This window comes from Hibiscus syriacus, unplaced genomic scaffold (assembly GCF_006381635.1).
Source record: "Hibiscus syriacus cultivar Baekdansim isolate YM2019G1 unplaced genomic scaffold, ASM638163v2 tig00110602_pilon, whole genome shotgun sequence".
Classification (NCBI taxonomy): Eukaryota; Viridiplantae; Streptophyta; class Magnoliopsida; order Malvales; family Malvaceae; genus Hibiscus; species Hibiscus syriacus.
The window spans coordinates 954,542-977,677 of record NW_024062798.1 but is presented as its reverse complement, the minus strand read 5'-3'; the positions used below and the strand labels follow the sequence as shown (position 1 = coordinate 977,677).

The following is a 23,136-nucleotide window of genomic DNA, read 5'->3' as shown; positions in this document are numbered from 1 at the left end:
ATTTTAAAATTTTAGTAACAAAAAAATATATCCTAAAGTTCAGTACCTAAAACAATATGATTTTAGATATCAATAGTTGCACTAAAACTATGTTGTTTTATCCATGTCATCACATTGTTTGAATTTTAAGGGCATTGTGATATAATTAAAATTAAAACCAAATTTCAGTGCTGTAATAGAAGAAATTTACAATTCATTGCTATAAACAATGCACCACCTAGAGTTTAATGGTAACTAGTATAATTTACCCTTTAAAAAAATACGTAATCTATATTCGAATATGCATGAACCAAGTGGTTTTCGTGATCCTTGAGGCTCAGGTTCGAGCACTAAAAATATTAAGGGTATGAAAATTTAATGTCAAAAGATTGAGTTATTTTCGAATAGATATTACCTTATATTTACCCATATTTAATCAAAAAAAATAAAATAAAATGAGTATATGAGTATTTTAAATTTTATTTTATTTTTTATATTTATAATTTATTATTTTATAAATTCTGATATTTTAAATACTTTAATATACAAGTCGAATAGCCTAATGCATGCTTTAGGAAAAGGGCTAATTCGAAAGGTATATAGTCATTATTCATTAAATAATCATTTCTGGTATTACCAGAACCTGAAATGAACCAAAAAAAAATGATAATTACAGAAAGAATGCAACAAATTAATGGATTTGCAGCTACCAAACCCAAAGGACCTTAGCCTTAACAAGTTTTTGCTAATTCCATAAGGTTACCTAATGCAAGTACCAGCAGAAGACCCTCTGTTTTTCTTCCGTTTTACTGCACTTCTCCAGATGAAGGGAAAATCAGGCAGATGAGCCGACTAGATCAGTCGCCGTTCACGGTCTCTTCATGATATATCCCGTGATTAATCCGACCAAGCCGATCAAGAACACAAGCATGAATGACAAACCGCCGCCACCTTTGCCGGTTTGGCGCTTCAACAGTTCCTAAACATTTGTAAGTTTTACATGTGAGGAATTTTGCAAGGCTCAAAATGGATCAAGAGAACGTAAAAAACCGGTCGGAGACAAGTATATTGAAAGCACATGTGTATGGAGAGACAAGTAGGGGTCGTGCTGGGGTCTGAGATGTTAAAGGAAAACAGGAGAGATCGATGTCGACTTGAAGTTTTCGATAGCTAGCAGCGATTATGGACAGACGGTATGCGGAAAATAAAGGGTCGATGAATTTACTAACTTGATCATCCGTAATGAAAGAAAACTGCAGGTGGGAGCATAGAAAAAGACCTATAACTACGATTCATACCAGCTCTTTGCGAAGCTTGTTATTCTGTTGAATTGCTTTATTTTTCTCTTCAGTCAGCTTTGTTATAAGAGCCTTTGCCTGCAATTATAGTAAGTGTTATTGAGGATTATTATACCTTCAATATATTAACATTACATACAATAAAAGAGCTTCCAGCTACGATCTAGAAGCGTTGAAAGCGATGCAAATATCCGACGAACTATGCTACATTGACTCGGGTGTGATTTCTGGATTATGGGTATGTTTCCATTGCAGATAAGTTCAATTCTTTTGAAGTTCTTCCATGTATTTGGAGGCTACTAGAGGATCATATTTTCATATTGATATCGAATATAGGTTTCGGACACGAGCATTTCAAGAAAGTAAAGAGTTGAAGCAACATGGATCCGAATGCCGAAATAAATGAATAACAAATCACACATATGCAGCAGTATAGGGTGACGCAGAAGATGCGGAATTCAGAATATACCTCAGGAGATTTATCTTGAACTTCTTCTGTAAATGTTCTTGCAGCCTGCATTCACCAAATGCAAACTATTAGGGTTCCAGAAAAACATTGTGCAAACAACAGAGGCAATAACAAAAATAGTCACAGCAAGATCTCGGTTTCGGTACCATAACGAACTCAGTAGCGTTCGCCTGGCCATTGTCCGAGACGGATCCTCTCATTGAAGACCCTACTTCAGACCCATCATGTGCAGCTGCATCTTGAGGTGAAAAAACATAGACCACTCTCAACTTGCATTCCTCAACCACATTCCCAGCTTCTCTGTTGAACTAGAAAATCGAACATTTCCTTAATCAATCAAAACCATACATCCTAACCCTCAAAGGCAAATCATGTTATTCGAATTCGAATGTAAATGTCTGAATTCGTATTCGAATGATAATATCATACCATTTCCGCGGTAATATCCTTTGATTATCTTGAACTTCTTCTGTAAATGTTCTTGCAGCCTGCATTCACCAAATGCAAACTATTAGCGTTCCAGAAAAACATTGTGCAAACAACAGAGGCAATAACAAAAATAGTCACAGCAAGATCTCGGTTTCGGTACCATAACGAACTCAGTAGCGTTCGCCTGGCCATTGTCCGAGACGGATCCTCTCATTGAAGACCCTACTTCAGACCCATCATGTGCAGCTGCATCTTGAGGTGAAAAAACATAGACCACTCTCAACTTGCATTCCTCAACCACATTCCCAGCTTCTCTGTTGAACTAGAAAATCGAACATTTCCTTAATCAATCAAAACCATACATCCTAACCCTCAAAGGCAAATCATGTTATTCGAATTCAAATGTAAATGTCTGAATTCGTATTCGAATGATAATATCATACCATTTCCGCGGTAATATCCTTTGGAGTTGCACCATCAGGGGCTTTTACAGTTTGGAGGAGGAATTTGTCCTTGCATTGCATATCAGCAGGGACCTCCTTTTGCGCTTGCATGGTAACTAAAAAAGAATCATTGATTGTTTTGAAGATTACCCAGAAAACAAACAATGATAAAAATGTGGAAAAAAATGTAATTGATTCATTGAATTTGTACATTGTACCTATAACCTCGCAGGTTGATTTAGGCAAAACGATCCCCGTGTTGGGACGAACACAATACTTTTTCGGATTTGTTGTTTTCACCTGAAAAACAAAATCCAAATGAAGTATTGATTTATCGTTGTTAATCATTCATTCTTTCCTGTTTCTATTTTTCTCAGCTACCAAACAGATCATTACAATTCGACATCGATGAACGATACCTTGAAAGCTACATAATCATCAGTTTTATTCGACAATTGAAAAGAACATGAGATCTGCTTCTTCGGCTCAACTATTGAAACACCATAACCAACAAAAACGAATCAAAACTAAAATCCCAGGAAAAAAAAAAGAAATCAAAGAGCGGGGAGAAAAGGGAAAGAGAATCCCAGAATGAAAAAAAAAAACTTACAAGGAAACTTGAGCTCTACAGGGTCGACGTTGAGAAGTTCGCCCGTGCTCATTTCGAAGCAATGGGATTTAATCGAGGACTCGCTTAATCTCTAAAAAACAGAGAAAAAAGAAATGAAAACGAACGAGAAGGAATCCATTCTCTCCCTTTATTATTGGTTTTTATAAACTCATTGTTTCAAAAAAAAATTCCTTCTTCTTCTTCTTATTATTAGCTAATATCACTTGAACCCACCAAAATTATTGGATTGATCGCTTTTATATCTCCATCGTTAATTTGTGTCAGTTTTATATTTAGATTGTTTATAGTTGCTTGTTGAGTAATGACCATGGACCTTAAAAGAAAGGCTCCAACTTTATTGATAGTTAATTGAGAATACAAAATATCAATGGCTTCCTCGTTTTGGACCATACTATGGCTTTGGGTTGGCTTGTCTTCTAATGACGATATCATCTGTTTATGATACATACATACATACATACATACATACAAATAACAAATTCATGTTCTAATTGTGCCTGCAATGAACATTTGATTGCAAAAGCAAAGGATGGTACGTATCTTTTAGCAACCGGTCACACATGAAAACATCCTGTGGCTCCTAAACCTCGTAAGTTCCGTCCCTGCCGGTGTCGGAGAATCCATGGTAATTTTCATCCCTTCCGCGGACGAAGAGACATCTCCCATGGACATCCGTCGGTGGTGACTGCAGCTGCCGATATTCCTCTCATCAACAGAATTATTATTCGGTTCCATATAGAAATGACTACCACTCGGACTCTGACTCTGAACGTCAAGATCCGCAATGTTGTGAGGTTGAGGTACGCTGGACGAGAGACACTCGTATTGCCTGCGGCTTTTGGTGTTCTTCAGTGTTCGGTAAACCAAAGGGATAAGACCCTCCATTTTCTGGGAATCTTTTTTCTGGTCTGTGATAGAAGAAGATAGAGAAGAGTGGAATTATTGAGGTAGATAGAGACTTGGGGGAAGACTTTTGGTATATTGGGTTTAGTGGTGATGAGCTGATCGCTGAAGACTTTATGTATGTATGTGTGTGTATATACACTTTGACTTTAATCTACATGGTAATAACTGGATATGCCTAGACACATACATACATGCATGATTTGTTTCATATGTAATAATTGGATATACAACAGCTTCTCCGAATCCACGTACAGACCAGTGAACATCAAGAACATTCCTGCATTAAAACAGAAATTTTGTTCAACATCCGTACATGCATGATTTGTTTCATATGTACCTGCAAGACGACATTGATTGATATATAGAACCAGGACAGCTATTACAAGGTACGAGTAACCGACGACCTTATCTCGATTAAAAACGGCATGACAACGATCGATTCGGGAAGACACAGTTGTTGCATCTTTTGGTGGCACAGTGCTCTGCATTAGGCTTATTATAAGGGCACCTAACACACACACAAGATTGTGCCAGTAATCTTCACTTCACTGTATAAGCAACTTAGATCAACTTTTTCTAACCTGCATCATCAATTATTATCACCTCAAGAACTTAGAAGAAGAAAAAATGGTGGGGCACGACTAGAGGGAAGCAAAATTCGACTCGACTAAGAAGGAAAGAGAAGAAAATGAAAATGGTGAAAGCTTAAGACCAAGTTCCATTAGATATCCAACCGACACCGAGTTCACCCGCCGCCAAAAACGACTGCGCCCCCCCCCGGGTCCCCGCCACTATCACTGCCTCTTTTCTCACGTTCCCCACCATTCTTTTATTATCTTTCCTCACTTTCCTTCCCATCAACGCTATTAGGGTCATTTTGTTTCTCTATAATTGATTTTTTTTTGGAAAATATTTTTTTTATTTTTGGTATTTGATAGTCAGAAAGCATGTCAATATAATTCATTTCATTTAATTTGTATTTTCTAGAAAATAACTTACGGTATGATTTTCCATAAATCATGTTATGAACTTTTCACTCCAAAATATAAATAGTCAAAATATTAGGGTTCGTTTGATTTTAGAAAAAAACTCCGTTTTTTTTTTTTATTTTTATTCTTATTTTCAAGAAATAGTTTTCATTTTCAATTTTCTAGAAATTAAAAAATATGTTTAGTTAAAAGAAATGAAAACTTATTTTTAGAAATGAAAATAGTGAAAATGAAAATGTGTTTGGTGTCTAATTTTTAAAATATAAATAAATAACTAATAAATTAATTAATTAAAATATAATTATTAGAATAATATAATAATAATGTGATTAAACAAATGAAATTTTTGAAGCCAATAAAAAGAATACAATTTTTATTCTTACTAAAAAATAATAATAAAATATAATTCAAAAAATATAACTATTATCACTTCATAATCACCACATTTATTTTAAATTTCTAATTAAGTTTATAATTAATCTATAATGATGTAGTAATATCTTCGCTAGCTTGAGCCATCTCAACAGTTTATTTAGAAATCAATAATTTATTATGAAATGATCAATTTTATTATATGTTAGTAGATGAAATTTATATGTAATTTGTATAACATCGTTTTTTATTATGAATTATTTATTGATTTTAAATTCTAATTTAAATTGTTTTAAAATTTATATTATCAAATCAAAATTTTTAATATATGATAATTTGATTTTTAATCGTTTGCTTTTGATTTCATTATTAAAAAAATCCATACAACATAATTCAATCAATAAATGTTAAAATATTAAATTAAATGTTATATCACACAATTTTTATCTCACTACTCGACATGCACAAAGTCGGATAAAAAATCGATCCGGATCGGATAAAAATCGATCCATTTTTTTCACCTAGCCAAAAAATCGGATTTTAAAAAAAACCGGTTTGGATCCTAACCGGTTTGGAGGGTCGGACGGTGTAACCGGTTTCGGTTTGAAAAAACCCAATTTTTTAAAAAAGCCGGTTTGTAGCCGTGATGAACAAAAAATTACAAAAATAAGATTTGAGAGATGTTTAGGTGTTGTGTAATAAGATTTGAGAAAGTTGTAATCAACCAAATACATCCTCAACCTATTTATACATGTTTAGGGTGGTAAAATGGTTTTTTTTTAAGAAAAAAAAGGTCAAAAAAGGTCACAAAAACCCCAACAGTTATATTAACGGCTAGTTTTTAAAACCCCAGACCGGATTTTTTCGAATAAAAACCGATTTTTATCCGGTTTTTTTCAACCCAGTTTTTAATTCGGTAAAAAATTCGATCGTCTAATTTTTCCCAAACCGGTTATACTATCCGATTTTTAAATATCTTATCCGGTTTAAAAAAAAAGCATGTTTTTCCCAAATCCAATTTCGGATATTTTTTGCGTAAAATCGGATATTCGGATTTTTTGTGCACCTCTACTCACTACCGTAAGAATCGAAGGTCTTCTACGACGACGTTTAAGTCTCCGAATAACAATAAATGAGAGCCGTTATCAATAATAGCTAACTAAGGCCAGTTGAGCATAACCTTTTTTTGCCATACAATTCAAGCATTCAACCATGTCCTTCCAATGTCAAGTGTAATTCGTGATATATCACAATATTTCAAAATTTAAGTGTTTTGCGTATAAATATTATTTAGGTCCGTTCATGTATGTGTCATAATCACATTTTTATTCGAAGAATAGACAAACTTTTCTTTTGGACCTTTCTTCGTGAAAAAATTCAAGAAAATGATTCTGTCAAAACTAGGTCAAAATATAGGACTACGGAGAAAAACTATTATGGCATGCATCTCATCAGGCAGTTCCTTTAAATCCAAGGAATTAAAGCCCGGAAGAGGAAGAAGAACTAATAAGCTTTTTCACCCTCAATGTTTCCAACAGGATAGTAACTGCAAATCACATAATACCACCCGTTTTTACATTTTTCTCTAGCGCATCCGACGCTGGTCGTCTTCCTGGCAACAATTTGAGTGTAGTGCAAGCAATCGTCTCCGCCGCTTTTGCATTTACCGGAAGCAGGATCGTAGTCGGGCTTCTCTGTGGCCCAAAATCTGAAAGAATCGGCGATGGTCGACTCTTCATAGCCTCCAACAAGGTTTTCACCGTAGGGTCCCATGGAATTCTCCATCTTACAGTCATTCACCCTTTTCATGGCATATTCTTGAGCGTATTTAGCTAGTGTTTCATTCCAGACCAGTGGAGGAACCCCCAACCTGAGCACGAAATTCGTTATGAGCTTTCAAGATGTCCTCGGGAGTTTCCTCGATGAGAGATAAAGCTTTACGGTCATGCAGCATATGACAAATAAAAGCTTAATACACAACACTTTGTATTAATACACAGTACAGGAAAAAAACATTAGTTTTTTTCTCAAAAATATCCAAGGAGGGATGAATATAAGCTAATATCTATTCAAAGACGTTCAACCATTCGATACTAAACGCTCATACACTCTTACATATGTGGTATTTGAATATGAGACATCAAAAAATAATAATAATTTCTTAATCATTGAGATCGCTGAGAGATGAATATAAAGTAATATCCATTTAAAGACGTTCAACCATTCGATACTAAATGCTCATACACTCTTATATACATGGTATTTGAATATGAGACATCAAAAAAAAATTCTTAATCATTGAGATTGTTTGGTTCACATGATAAAATTAGCATTTGACAGTAATTTATTAAAGAAAATTATATGGAAACGTTTCTGTTGACCGTAGTTAATGATTGAATGCTTCAACGGTTCAGTGACAGAGATGAGAGTTTTCTCTGCTTCGATCATAATTTTTTAATTCCAGCAACTAATGTAGAAGCACTCTAAAAGATGAGTGACCAAAGTAATAAATTTCCTTACTCTAATGGAAGTTTTTCAATTTCGATAATCAAGGTGAAAACGACATAAAAGTTAAGTGACAATTAGTGTTGTTTATCAAAAGACCAAATTAAGACTTGTTGGTCCGAGCGAATAACTTGACCCTGAACAGTGGCACAAATACTTGGTATGAAAAATGAACTGACTAAACTTCGAAGTTATCCATTTTTATGTCATCCGTGTCCCAGTTCATATCTCGTCAATTTGATGAAAAACAATCAAAACAATATTTGCTTCTGGGAGGACCTAAAACTTTTCTTTTGACAAACAAGTACAGCTCAACCTTGACTTAGCTTAAATGGTCTAGTGCAGCAATGAGTGAAATCGAACTTAGCCTGAGATCGGGAGCTCATCGAATAGCAGCTTCACCGTGTACTAGTCCGTCCGTTTGTCTGACTGAAAGCTTCAAATTCAAAAGCGCACGTATAGACATGTCTTCCAAGAAGGAAATGAAGCAAACCAGTGAAATTCTATCAAGTAGGTTACCAATGGATAAATGTCAGAATGCAGCCCGAGCTGGACTCGAACATAAACCGAATTTTCTCATAACCTCGATACTTTGTGCTATTGTTGAACCAGCGGTCCCGACAAAACCAAGTGAAGCACAACTGCAAACTGTTTCCTCTATATACAGGAGTACATCAGGTAATATGTCGGGAGAGCAATGTTTCACCTTAGCCGCTGCATCCAAACTGCCAGGAACAGATTCAAATCTAAGACCACGTCCGGCTAGTGTTAGTTTCTTTGCCGTGTTCATCACCAAGTGATCTTCTTCTTGCAGGAAATATAGCTTGAAATTCGCTGAATCCCTAGCCAAATCACCCAAGTAATTTCCGGTCCAATTACCTCGAGGGAGATCGGTCATCAGAAAAAAATGTATTGGTTGAGAACCCGCCTGCCTTAACGAATCTAGTTTTTGTCTCAAACCCAGAAAAGTAGCTTTCCAGTGGTTCTTGAATTGTCCGTCAAGCAGCCTAAGCTGTGCACAGAGAAAAGGAGCCTTTATCGTCTGAGTAGCGAACTGCTTTCCCGAGTTTATAATTTCAGGGACAAATGGAAGGAACTCAATCTTGCTGATTAAAGAGTCGATCCTTGGATCTCCCGGTGCCTTTTGGATATCAATATAGAGCTCGGTACCTTTATATGGGGAAGTAAAAAGGCTTCCAAACGCAAGAACAGTGGCTGGGTCGGCTTCACTTCCAGGTCCAAGGGCTTTATATACATCTCTCCGTCTTCTAACATACGGAATTTTCTTCTTCTTCTTGAGTTGTTCATCGGGTTGGAATGAATCCAACGTCCCATCCACTCCATTTTGGTATGTCCAAACAGTTGATCTACAATCTTCATCGACGGCAAATAAACATCGATCTGTATTAACATCAATCCCAGATAGCAGAGAGCCACATTGCTTTAAGCTATCAACAAGAGATGGCAGCGCATTCGACTCATTGGAGCAAACCAAATCAATGTTCAAACCACACCACAATGACACGAAAACCCTGAAATCTATGGCTCGCACGAGCGAAGATGACAGCAATGAAGAAATATCGATGATATCGGCCATGGAAGCATACCTGCAACAAGAGGTAAGCATTAGCTAAAAACTACATGGAGTTAAAGCAATGTTTAGTTCACCTAGTGATTGAAACTTCATACAATTACAGAAGTAAATGTGCAAAAAAAGAAAAAAGAAAAAAAAAGAACCTATACTTGTTTTCTTGTAATAAGCTGAAATAATCTAGTGACTTAAAACGTTCATCATTCATTAGAAATAAGTAAAATAAATCAAAGCCCCGTATTCTGAATTTTACAAATTTAACCACATTTTGCCACCACAAAACCAATAAAAGAGGATTAATCGTAAAAATAAACTAAAATCCCAAAATTCAAACATAAAAAAGTTCTAAAATTTACAAGAGAAATTAAGTGAAACGCAAATATAAATAAAGAAAATGGGCAATACCCAGTTACCTCCTACTTCTAAGAAGCTCAACGATATGATCCCAAACGGAAATCCGGATCTCTTTAGGGCTCTGAACCCTAAACTTTGGGCAGCTACCGAGAGCCACGGCATGGTGGTCGAGTATCGGAGGGACGATTAAAGTACGGTTCAAAATAGACGCCATTAGAATCGCATTTTTTAACTCAGAAAGCTGGTTGCTAAACCCACTATGAGGAGCATACCACAAGAACTTCTCCCCGTGAAATCGAGTTTCGCAATGTGGGTATTTTTGGGATAGGGCTATATTTGCGGTTTTCGAAGAGGTCGAGAAGATCGTGTAATTGGGGAAGAAGAAGAAGAAGAAAAGGAGAGAAATTAGAAAGATTGAAAGGACAAATAAGGGAGATCTGCGCTTCTTTTTGTTCCATTGTTTGGGATTGGCGATCGTTCTGTTGAGGTTGAAGAACATGATTTTCTTTTTGCCGGTAATTTTTTGGCGGTGGCCGATCAGGTTTTGTTCTATCGGGAATTGCTTGTTGGGCTTCTATGGGCCTTGCTGTGCATAAAAATATTAGGGTAAATATGAAAATGGTCCTCCAAATATAAGTAACCTTTTTTTGAGATCCTCGGCTATGAAACATTCTAAACTGATCACTAGAATTAAAAATATATATATAACAAATTTCTGAAATAATATAAATTAAGTATTTACTCATTTATATTTTTGGATTAATTATTTTAATGTTCCTCTTAGTTTTGAGAAAATGTAAATTAGATTCTGACCTTCAATTTTTTAGTTCAATATTTTTTATGTTTCTTAGTATTGAAATTAGACAAATTAGTCTTCACCTACCATTTTCTGGTTTAAATTCTTCTCAAGTATACCAATTTCAAAATTAAACAGATTAGAAGTTAGCAGCTTAAAATTTAAATTCTAAATCAATAGCTTAACAATTAGAGTATATAATTTTATTTTATTACTATTTATGTTTATCCTTTAAATTTTATCATGCTTTGTTCTTGCATATTGTTCATTTTTATTGGGAAAAAATATCAGAAGTCCTTGTACTTTTGAAAAAATCAATGTGGCTCTGGTATTATTTTTTTCTCTCAACATGGCCCTTTAACTTAAAAAGTAAATCCAATGTGACCATTTGATCAACGTTTTTTTATCGTTGGTCGTTACGGTGCTGACGTGGTTAGGGTTGTAAATGAGAAGAGATATATCACAAGCTACTCAAGATTGACTCGGTCAAAGCTCGATAAATACTCGATTCGAGCTCGAGCTCGACTCAAGTTCTTAACTAGCTAAAACGAGCTACTTGATACTCGACTCGAAAAGCTCGTGAGCATCTCGAAAATATAATATATTAAGATTTTATGTTTTTAAAAAATAAATTATTAATAATATTAACATTTATGTGTTGCTTTTAAAAAATGCAGTATTAGATTTTCTTGTATTTAAAGATTATGTTTGAGTTTGAGGCTTCAATCGAGCTTTTTCATTTCGAGCGTTTTTGAGCTTTTACAAGCTTCATTTCATGATTTTGAGTTCGAGTACAGCTTTAAAATTTTAGGCCCACGAGTTTTCAAGTTGAGTCGAGTTCAACTCAGCTCATTTACAGCCCTAGACGTGGTAGTTCACAATGCTGGTGTGGCAATCCATCTGCTATATTTGAGTTACCAATTTAGCTCATTTTCCATGTTATCAACCACCATGGATTGCCAAGTCAACACCGTGAACTGTCACATTAGCACTGTAACGGTCAACGAAAAAAAACATTGGTAAAACAACCACATTGGATTTATTTTCTGAGTTTGAGGACCATATCGAGAGAAAAATAATACGAGGGTCAAATTGATTTTTAAAAAAAAGTACAAGGACCTTCAATGCCTTTTTGCCTCTTTTATTAAAAAATTACTTATATTTTATGTATAAATTATTTTTATAGAATAAAATCGTTAACTATATTTTTTCTTCTATGTTTAATTTTATTTATTTTTACGTTAATTTTCATTTTAAGATAATTGTGTCCCTAAGTTAAATTGTGAGAAGTTAGAATTTCATTAAATAAATTTAATTAATGAAAATAAATATTAATTTGCCCCCAATTAAAACAGTAAAATATCTCAATGAGACAGTGAAAAATATTTTATGAGTTGTCGTTGATTTTTATATTCTCGATTAAAAAAATTTATAATGCTTGGGAAAATTTAGGGACGATAAACGAGTATAATTTTGTGGATATTGGGGTGGGGATGAATATAATTTTAGTGGGTAGTGGACGGGTGTAGATTTAGAAAGTAATATCCGTCGAGGGTAGTGGACGGGTGATGGGTTTGAGACCTTACCCTCCCCGCCACCGTACGTCCACTAAATACTCATTCAATTTTAGATCATTACAAATTTAGGTATAATTTTAGGGTTTGTAATTTATGTGTGTCAAATAACAAAAATATTATGTGTTTATCATTTATGTTTCTAGGCTTTAGTTTTGTCTTTTATTATGGTGTTTTATGTACTTTAAGATCTATGTTAACACTTAACTCATATAACCCTTGGTTTATTTTATTATGTTTCTTAATTGACGTGTTTGTTTTATGTTTGTTGCTTATATATAACTTAAGGTTGCTGTCAAGCGGGTCTAGCCGAGTACATCTCCAGTTGGGTAGTGGGTGTGAGAATGGATTTAAGAATGTACTCGCGTGGGCGGGTGTGGATTTAAATTTTTTTACCTATTATAAATGGTGGGCGGGTGGTGAATTTAAAAATATTAAGTGGGTATGAGGATGAGAAATATGATATACGCACTCGACCCGCCAGTTTGTCTTCTCTAAGAAAAACTAGTGGATAACATTAATATTTTTAAAATATAATCAGATAATATGGTATATTTTAATATTCACATATAATATAGTAAGAACGTGAATTTTCTAAGTTGTCATCATCATTCGGAAGACGTTTTATAATTTTGGTCTCTTCCTCAAAAGCGTCCTATAATTTCATTGTTTTTTTCAGTACATTGTAAGAACAATTCTATATGTGAAAATAAATTTAAAAAAACACGAATAAATGGTAAAATAATTATTATTATATTTTTAGGGATAGAGTTCAAGCATTATGAATAATAAATATGTGAGCGTTCAAGTAATAAATAACTTAATATAACTTAAGAAAAGCCTTATATTCGAGTTATATAAAAAAAATCTCCGTTAATAAACTCACCCACTTAAATCAATGTATATCCTCCACTTAGTTTTAGGGGTGAACATCTTTTATGGGCTGGCATGGACTAATAAATAAATAAATAAACTTTTATATATTTTTTTCCTTTTTGAAATTAAGCCATGCAAGTTTTAATGTTAAAAAAAATACTTTTTAAATCTTTCAAAAGAAGCAGATTTTCACAAGATATTAATTTATATAATCGTTCACACGTGCTGTTAACTTTTCAACCGTGAGAAAATGTAATATCTTTGTTTATAAGTCGACCTTCAAATTTGACTTTTTATTATTTTTCAGGGTCTATTTGTTGATATAATAATATTACTTTTTGATTAATTTAAAAAACCAACTACAAAGTCTATCTGGTGATACAATAATATTGTTTTTTCAATAGTACATGGAGTGATTTCATTCAAATGTTAAATATTATACCCTGTAATGTAAAACTTCTATTTTTGTATGACTTAAAAAATAAATTAACAACCGGAAGGTTGAAACTCGCACGTGCATGGCACGATGTGACCAGTTCCACTGCCGTCGAACTATTGAGTACAGCAACAGAAGAGACGACTTTTCCCCGGTCAATGTCGTATAATTGACCAATCTTTTCCTCAACTTCTTATTACAAATTCAACTGTTTCAGATGACCTGACATTGTGTTTTAGTTGAGAAGCTTTTCAAAAGAGCATTCACGGTCGAGTAGCAAAGGATGATCTTTGAGAAAGCTTAAGTAAATATATTCTTTATATGAAAATATATTTGTAAGTTATATTTGTTGATAGTGATCGACGAGTTGTATCGATCATTGACTGTTTATCTCTTCTGATTGGATTGAAAAATCATGGTCGGTGATGATACGTTGGTTGACTGATATTTGATTGGGGTCTTCTCTTCCCACAAGAAGGGAAGATAATAAATAAAAAGATTTTAATCATTCACTTGATCTTAATCGAAAGATTTTAAGACAAATCTTAGGGTTGATATCATATATAAGATAATAATAATTACAAGTAACTAAAGTATGATGAATAAACTTGATTAACTGTCGAACAATTTTATATCTAAAAATATTGTTCTAGAATTCCAATTACGACGAAACAGCAAGATTTTTAATGAACTGTTGACTTTAGGCTAAACTTATCCAGAGCTTTATTTATATTGTTTCCTTCTAGAACGTGCCCAGAGCCAATGTATGTGTAATTAAAAAGGGAAGAAAATGTGAAAATATTTTAAAATTAAGGCCAAAGAAAACGATTTGCCAATAAAATGAACAAGTGGGCAACAAGGCACGCCACTATTTGGTGCTGTCAACACGATGACGTCATCGTGTACGAATTTGGAGGTACCCGACAAATCCAAACACTTCAGGCACGTGTCTTAAATGAGCCTTCGATGAAATACACTCCCTAAAGTTATTGTTTTTTAAAAAAAATAGAATATTCAAACTTTAAAGGGGAAAGAAAATAAAGTTGATCGGATTCATGCATCTATCTTCCCTATAAAACCCATTTCCCTTTGATCTTTGAAGAGGAAACTTGAAAAGTTTGGAGAGAGAGAAAAAGAGAGAGTTAAAACTGTTTTGTTTGGCTATGGAGATGTATTCAAATTCAAATAATTCCGATTTGGTTATGCTGGACTCAGTTCAGCAATACTTACTCAACGAGTCATCAGACCTTCGACTCGCTGCTTCCGCCGATTTTCCGGCCGTTCCCCTCGTGTTTTGCAGGAGCTCGAGCTTCAGCCGTTTGTATCCTTGTTTCACTGAAACCTGGGGTGATCTCCCTCTCAAAGAAGATGATTCCGAAGACATGCTAGTTTTCGGACTCTTACGAGATGCCCTCACCTTCGGCTGGGCACCGTCCGATAATTCTTCCACGAATTTTCCGACGATTAAGCCGGAGCCTAAAGAATTCTCGTCCGAGATCACAACGGTGAAAAAAGTTGATACGGCGGCTCCCGCGGTGGTTCCTTCGAAAGGGAAGCATTACAGGGGCGTTAGGCAAAGGCCGTGGGGGAAGTTCGCAGCTGAGATTAGGGACCCGGCTAAAAACGGGGCTCGGGTTTGGTTAGGTACTTTCGAGACGGCAGAGGATGCGGCTTTGGCTTATGATAAAGCGGCTTACAGGATGCGTGGCTCCAGAGCTTTGTTGAATTTTCCGTTGAGGGTGAATTCTGGTGAGCCTGATCCGATCCGAATAACGTCTAAGAGAGCATCGCCGGAGCCGTCTTTGTCGGGAAAAGCGTCGCCGAAAAGGATGAGAAAGGCAGTTGCAACAGCTCCGGCTGTGGTTCAAGCCGGGTTAGACATGGGTCAAGTTAGCTCTTTTACACGTGGTGAACAGCTATTGGTGAGCTAATGGTGATGTGGCATTGGATCAAACGTCAGCAGTGAGCTTATGTACATGAAGTTCATTCCTTGATTAAAAATGTTAGTTTTGGAATACACCTTTAAGATTGAAGAGATTGTTTGGTTTGTAAATACAAAGGGATTTTTTTTTTTCAGATATGATTATTTTTATATAATATAATTTAAATTAATTTTCTAAATAATTTAAGTTTATTAAAAGGTATTATTATTATAAAAGTATTTTTAAATAAATATAATTTGCAAAACCAATGATAAATGGTAAAAGTTGAGATAATGTATCTCAATTTTTAATTACCCAAATAATGTATTCTTGAAAATTATTTCTCAGGTAGGGCATTTTGTACAATAAATCGTGAAGACGTCATGTAGTCATAGCAAGCTGACGAAAACATTGGGATTTCTAAGCGTCTTTGAGCCATAACACAGTGAAGACGCGGTGTAATCCTTATGTTTTTGAGATGAAGACACGGGGATTATTATGCGTCTTCAACGTAATTCCCGTGCCTTTTGCAAGCTTATATCGCCACTGTCATCCGTGCAGCACAACTGCCTTGATACATGCATGTGCCCGTAAAGGTTGCTCTATGCACGTTAGGGTTTAGGGTGCTCCATGAATGGTCATGCATGCAAAGTAAATGTTGAAGAGTAAAATCAAATCAACTTTGATTTCAAATCTTGCAAAGCCTTCTGTGTGAAAACAAATGAGTTTGTATAAAAAATAATAATTTTATGTATATATATATATGGACGAGTTAGATTGTGTCGAAACGATTTTTACGCGGAGCGGGGGGGCGAGATTTTGGAAATCGCGTCATTTTTAATTATTCTCTTTTCAATTGAATTTTAAAAACGATGCAATTTTAGAAAACCTCTCGTTTCGAAAAATTGGAAATTCCGTTACGGTAAAATAATAAGGTTCGAGGAGTCGCCACCAATATTTGATTAGGGTGTGATCGGGCACCCAAAAACATTTTGTCATTTTAAATAAAAATTAATTTTAATTAAAACGACAAGTAGAGGTCTGCGTTCAAAATCTGAGTTCGGGAGTCGTTACGTGTGGGGAAGGATTAGCACCCCCACAACGCCCTAAATTGGTACCTAGTCGATTAATCATTGTCTTTGCAACGAATTTCACAAGTTTGAGTTTAATTTGATTAATGATCCCTTTAGACAACAAAAATGCAAACTTGAAACATTGAAAAGGAACAAAACAGATTTAATTAAAATTACCAAGTCATTAGAAAGATAAAGAATATTCGATTATTTAAAAATATCGAGACCAATCTTTAGTTCAGTTCTAATGACCTTTTCCTCGAAAAGTTTAAATAGTCGAATATTTCCTTTTCTTTCGCTCCCAAATTTTACAATGATATATCCAAATTTAATTAGGCGTCACTGACGGGATACCATTTTAATTTAAAATCGTCAAACAACTTTCCTGTAAGTTAAGGAAAGTCATTCTGATAATTTTAGATTAAAAGGGCATTACTCTTAATTCCGATTATGTGATTAGATCGAGTCATGCTTATGAGATATCATACATAAACTAGTTAAATAACAACTCATTCGAATAAATATTAATCTAAAAATGCACATATAATTATATATTAAACAAATAAACCTACTATGTTAATATGCAACAAATATTTTCTTATGTCTAATCATTTAATAACTGCAAATATAATATTTATCTCATTTACTTAAGGTTGAAAATAAATAAAAATTGCATAACATACATACTAAAAATGTACATACCATACATAAAGTAGTAATATGAATGTCATTACTTATGGACAAAATTAAATCTACAGCTAAAACCCAATTCTAAATTTAATGCCACCATATAGGACTAAAATGACAAACGCTAAAGCTAGGCAACCAAAATACAAACTGATTAGTAAATTAATCAAACAACTAGGATTGAATTACCAAATAAGAAATTACAAGCTAAATGTGAAAACAACTAAAAGGGAAATAACATAGGCTGAGGACTAAAACATAACATATTTACAATACACAGACCAAAATACAAACACAGAAATTTAGGACTAAAACAGAATGCTCGGAAAATAAAGACCAAGTTACTAATAAACATATTACATTCAAGGGCCAAAACAAAACATTTCAAAACTGAAGGATCTCGTACCAGATTAACCCAACTATCCTAAAACGCGGCGTATCACTCCCAGACTCAATGCGCTGCCGTTTGGAACTACACAAACGACGCCGTTTTGGCGTTTTGGATATATGGAACAAAGGTAAGTTTTAACCCTAATCCTCATTCTCATCCTATCTCTAAACAGCTGAAACCTCACCCCCACCCACCGTTTTCTCTCAACCTCTTTCCTCTTCTTCTTCAACCCTCACCGAAGCCCCCAACCGCCGTGGCCTCCGCCGCCTAAGGGCTCCGATGAGGAGCCTAGACGTCACCTGACCCTTTGCCGACCAAACCCAAAACCAAAAGGGCTAAAACAAAACTAACCTCACTGCCACACCACACGACTCCCGTGGGTTCCCCCTTTCTCACTCGTCTGTTTACTCAGAACCCATGCCTCCACCACTTAAACACTCCGACGAGAACCCCCATGTCCTGACTCAGAAACCCCAACTAGATCTAGCCTTTTAGAGACCTACGACCCACGAATAAACACGAAAACAAAACCCTACATACCCACCACTCGAAACAGGAACCAAGAGTCACGCGAATCTTACCCTTGATGACCCAACGTGGCTCGGGCTTGGGCGATGGCGACGTTCTGCTCTTCGACTAAGGAAGTGAAGGTTTTTTTTGTTTTCTTCGTTTTTTGTTGACTGATATGCTAATGGGTTTTTGGACTCTGGTTCTGGATTTCTTCTTTCGTGGTCCTTTTGATGGTTGGTTCTCTGCTTCGTGATGACTGGTTTGGTGATTGTGTTTTTTGGTTTTGTGCTTTTTTCCTTCGATGATAGCTGATGGGTTGAGCGTTTTTTTTTTGCTTGGATGATGACTGATCACCCCCCCTCTGAACCAAAATCCCCTTTCTCTGGTTTCGTTTTCACTGCTATTTCTAGTTGATTTTTTCTTTCTGTTTTTTTTGCCTTCTGTTCTGCTTCTTGTTTCGTGTGTTTGCAGGGCACTGGCGAGAGCAGATCACGGGCGGCAGCTGTGGGTAGCTGAGCCATTGCTCGGTTGGTCGTGCGCGGTCTGGAAATGCGGTGGTGGCTTCACGTGAGTCTGCAGTCGGCTCGGGAATCACAGAGGGCTGGGAACCGTTGGATCGTGGAGCCAGATCCAACGGCCTTCCTGCTGCGGCGCTAGAGGCTGGTGACGAGAAACCCTAATGGGTTAGGGTTTCTTCAGTTGGGCTGAAGAACTGGGTTGTTGGGAACTGGCTCGTTTGGTCCAGCCTGTTGTAATCTTAGTTTAATTAGAATTTGTAAACACCAAAATAAACATTAATCAGTATTAGTTACTTACTTATTTATATATATAAATACTATAATATTTATAGTACCCAATGTATATACTCGTATCATCCCTAATATAGAACACGTAACCACTATGAAATCCAACATATCATTAATGATAACCCTAACTACACGTCCTACGAACTTAGTAATAACCAAAAATTAATCATAAGGATACACATAAGACGTCCCGGACAAAATGAGCATCTACAGCTGCCCCTCTTTGTTCAATATCGTGCAACGAGTAGAGCAAAGATCAAAAGATGGTCAAATTTGTCTGGTCATAATAACTTTGACACATTAATCCGCTCCACTTTTTCCTTCAGATAGTGAGACTTGGATCGTCTTCACAACTTGTCTGCCCCCTATTCTTCAGAGAGATAGGACTCGAACAATCTTCACGATCGCGTCTGCCCCCTATTTCTTCAGAGAGTATAACTCGAACAATCTTCAACAAATGGGTTCGTCCCTATTTCTCTAGGGAGTATGGAACTCGAACATCTCTTCAACGGGTTCGCTCCTTCTTTCTTTAAGGAGTATGGAACTCGAACATCTTCAACTGGGTTCGCTCCCTTTCTCTAGGGAGTATGGAACTTGAAGAATCTTCATCAATCGTGTCTGCTCCCTATTCCTTCAGAGAGTATAAGACTTGAACAATCTTCATCAATCGTGTCTGCTCCCTATTTCTGCAGAGAGTATAAGACTCCAACAATCTTCAACAGTCGTGTCTGCTCCCTATTTATGCAGAGAGTATAAGACTCGAACAATTTTCAACAATCGTGTCTGCTCCCCATTCCTTCAGAGAGTATAAGACTCGAACAATCTTCATCAATCGTGTCTGCTCCCTATTTCTTAAGAGAGTATGACTCGAACGATCTTCAACAATCGTGTTTGCTCCCTATTTCTTCAGAGAGTATGAGACTCGAACAATCTTCAACAATCGTTGGGAAACCTGTAAATATTTAAGTCATCATGCAATGTCATGATCCTATTCATGCCTAAAATGTATGCAAATGTGCAATTTAATGCATTCTTCTTCGAAGGAACATCATCTCTTTGATTTCAATGGAACTCGATTTCGTTTCGGGTACAGAGCCTTTGACCACACTCTCAATACCATATCTTTTGGCTCGACAGGACTTTGACTTCTTTCTTTCTTGAAACCTGCCGGTACCCCGACCAATCTTCTTAGTAAATGACAACATCTTTGGGTCATCTATTAATTGCTGGAATTTTCTATGAACCCCAAGGTTTCTGCTTCCCATAATCATACAAACATACATGTTAAAACCAAGGTCAGCTTCAGAATACCTGCATTTTCCAAAACCTTTTGCCTAATGATACAAAATGATCTCATGTGCCACAAGTTAAGCTATTGTTTTAACTTTTTCAAAATCAGATGCTTGTAAAGGGAAATTAAGAAGGGAAAATATCTCTTTATTCATATAAATGCGAAGAATTTTTAGGCAACTACATGACAACTTTTAATCGGAAAAGAACCAAAGGATAGGTGTCTTCAATATCAATAACACAAATGCTTTTGAACTGGCCGTCAGAATGACTCGAGTGTAGCTTCTGAAGGATCTCCAAAATTGTGATGACACCTAAGAGTGCGAAGCTCTTTCTGAACCCCAAATCTCCCATTAATCTTTGGTCTTAATCCCAACTGCCATTGTCGTTACCCATGTCAGCTCTGCCTACTTCCAAAAACAATTCAGATTATCCATCATGCACGAACTCTGAATTTAAAACTCAAGTCGCCCTTTGCGGGTTTTCGACTCGAGACCTCCTTTGGTTTCAAGACGCCCTTTTCGAGTTTTCATCTTGAACCCTTCTTTTTTTTTTCCATTTTTTCATTTTTTTTTTATTTTTTTTTATTTTTCATTTTCACTCATTTTTCTTTTTTTTTTTCTTCAAGCAAAATACTTCTTAACTGCGTCAGAATTCACTGGATGAGGTAATTCAGACCCATCCATCTCAGTTAAGACCAGAGCTCCCCCAGAGAAAACTTTCTTGACAACATAGGGTCCTTCCCACTTGGGCATCCATTTCCCTCGGAAATCTTTTTGAATGGGCAATATCCTCCTGAGCGCCAAATCTCCTTCGTGGATTTCTCGAGGGCGGACTTTCTTATCATGTGCTCGTATCATCCGCTTCTGGTATATCTGACCGTGACAAATAGCCTTCAATCTCTTTTCTTCAATCAGATTCAATTGGTCATATCTGGCCTGTACCCATTCTGCCTCATTTAGCTTCACTTCTGATAAAACCCGGAGCGAGGGAATTTCCACTTCAATAGGGAGGACAGCTTCCATCCCATAAACTAGAGAAAACGGAGTTGCCCCAGTAGACGTTCGTACAGAAGTCCGATAGGCAAACAGAGCAAATGGCAACTTCTCATGCCAATCTTTATAAGTTTCAGTCATCTTCTCTATAAGCCTCTTAATGTTCTTATTAGCCGCCTCCACTCCACCCCCATTCATCTTTGGGCGATAAACCGTGGAATTATGATGCTTTATTTTGAATTGCTCACATACAGATTTCATCATCTTGTTGTTTAAGTTCAACGCATTGTCAGAGATAATTCTCTCTGGTAAGCCATATCGGCAGATGATTTCTTTCTTCAAGAACCTACATATCGTTGACTGGGTAACACTTGCATAGGAAGCTGCTTCTACCCACTTGGTGAAGTAATCTATTGCTACCAGAATGAAGCGATGACCATTTGACGCTTTTGGAAAAATTTGCCCAATAACATCCATGCCCACATAGAAAACGGCCACGGAGCTGTCATCACATGCAACGGATGAGGAGGGTGTGCATTCTATCCCCATAAATCTGACACTTGTGACACTTTCGGCATAATTGATGCAATCAGTCTCCATAGTTGACCAATAATACCCAAATCTCATAACTGTCTGGCCATTACATGCCCATTAGCATGGGTGCCACATATTCCTTCATGTACTTCTTCAAGAATCATTTTCGCTTCTTTATTGTCCACACACCTTAATAGACCTGATCCATGCTTTTCTTATATAAGATCTCACCATTAACACATACCCTGCTGCCATTCTTCTAATGGTCCTTTTGTCATTCTCATTGCCTGTTCGGGGTAACTTTGATATCTTATATACTGGAGGATATCATAGTACCAAGGCCCTTCATCATCTTCTTCTTCAATGTCAAAGCAGTGGGCTGGATATTCATAAGCCTTCATCTCAATAGGCATCATATTTGAATGCTCGTTCATCTTAAAGGCCGCTGCCAAAGTAGCCAAGGCATCTGCCATTTGATTTTCTTCTCTGGGGAGGTAATTGAAAGTCACTTCTTCAAATTCTTCAATAAGTCCCAGAACTAATTTACGATATTCCACAAGTTTGGGATCTTTGGTTTCCCATTCACCTCTGAGTTGGTAAATTACCAAAGCTGAATCCCCATATACCTTCAACATTTTTGCTTTGAGTTCAATAGCTGCTCTAAGACCCATAACAAGCCTCATATTCAGCCATATTGTTTGTACAATCAAATTGAGCCGACTGGTAAAATAATGCTCTTCACTTGGTGAGACCAAGATTGCCCCAATCCCATGCCCCAAGGCGTTTGAAGCACCATCAAAGTTCATCTTCCAGTATTTACCGGCAAGAGCAATTGTTTTTTCTTCCTCCGAGATAGCCATTAAATCCTCATCCGGGAAATCGAAATTCAACTGTTCATATTCTTCTGAAGCCCTACTCGCAATGAATTCTGCTATGGCGCTCCCTTTAACTGCTTTCTGGCTTACATACTGGATATCAAATTCGGACAACAGGATTTTGCCAACGGGCTAACCTTCCAGACAATGCAGGTACCCCCATCAGATACTTTAAAGGGTCCAGCTTAGATAGCCAGGTAGTATGATACAACATATACTGTCTAAGTCTTCTGGTAGCCCACACTAAAGCGCAACACAATTTTTCAATTGGTGAGTATCTGGCCTCACACTCAGTGAACTTCTTACTGAGATAGTAGATAGCCCTCTCCCTCTTCTTAGTTTGATCATTTGCCCCAACACACATCCCATTGAATTGTCATAAACGGACAAGTAAAGAATTAAAGG

The 23,136-nt window shown here is 36.2% G+C and overlaps 3 protein-coding genes and 1 pseudogene across 5 annotated transcripts; 1 reads left to right on the top strand and 3 right to left on the bottom strand.

Moving 5' to 3' along the window:
* Nucleotides 1-686: 686 nt before the first annotated feature.
* LOC120135195 (vesicle-associated protein 1-2-like) lies at nucleotides 687-4,250 on the bottom strand. The gene is made up of 8 exons (XM_039151511.1): nucleotides 3,229-4,250; nucleotides 3,038-3,108; nucleotides 2,837-2,918; nucleotides 2,619-2,734; nucleotides 2,336-2,497; nucleotides 1,747-1,791; nucleotides 1,278-1,355; nucleotides 687-958 (listed from the first exon to the last, which is right to left on the bottom strand). The coding sequence occupies exons 1-8, from the start codon at nucleotides 3,278-3,280 to the stop codon at nucleotides 848-850; spliced, it is 717 nt and encodes a 238-aa protein (XP_039007442.1). The 5' UTR covers nucleotides 3,281-4,250; the 3' UTR covers nucleotides 687-847.
* A 2,754-nt stretch (nucleotides 4,251-7,004) lies between these two features.
* Nucleotides 7,005-7,470, bottom strand: LOC120135156 (annotated as a pseudogene).
* A 764-nt stretch (nucleotides 7,471-8,234) lies between these two features.
* LOC120135192 (O-fucosyltransferase 30-like) lies at nucleotides 8,235-10,508 on the bottom strand. The gene is made up of 2 exons (XM_039151508.1): nucleotides 10,026-10,508; nucleotides 8,235-9,628 (listed from the first exon to the last, which is right to left on the bottom strand). The coding sequence occupies exons 1-2, from the start codon at nucleotides 10,463-10,465 to the stop codon at nucleotides 8,554-8,556; spliced, it is 1,515 nt and encodes a 504-aa protein (XP_039007439.1). The 5' UTR covers nucleotides 10,466-10,508; the 3' UTR covers nucleotides 8,235-8,553.
* A 4,257-nt stretch (nucleotides 10,509-14,765) lies between these two features.
* On the top strand, nucleotides 14,766-15,722 carry LOC120135059 (ethylene-responsive transcription factor 2-like). 3 transcript variants are annotated; one of them, XM_039151421.1, is made up of 2 exons: nucleotides 14,789-14,863; nucleotides 14,897-15,722. In XM_039151421.1, the coding sequence occupies exons 1-2, from the start codon at nucleotides 14,812-14,814 to the stop codon at nucleotides 15,577-15,579; spliced, it is 735 nt and encodes a 244-aa protein (XP_039007352.1). In that variant the 5' UTR covers nucleotides 14,789-14,811; the 3' UTR covers nucleotides 15,580-15,722. The 3 variants fall into 3 exon arrangements, with proteins under 3 accessions (XP_039007351.1, XP_039007352.1, XP_039007353.1); XM_039151422.1 differs by having other exon boundaries at nucleotides 14,797-14,866; nucleotides 14,900-15,722; XM_039151420.1 differs by having other exon boundaries at nucleotides 14,766-15,722.
* The last annotated feature ends 7,414 nt before the right edge of the window (nucleotides 15,723-23,136 follow it).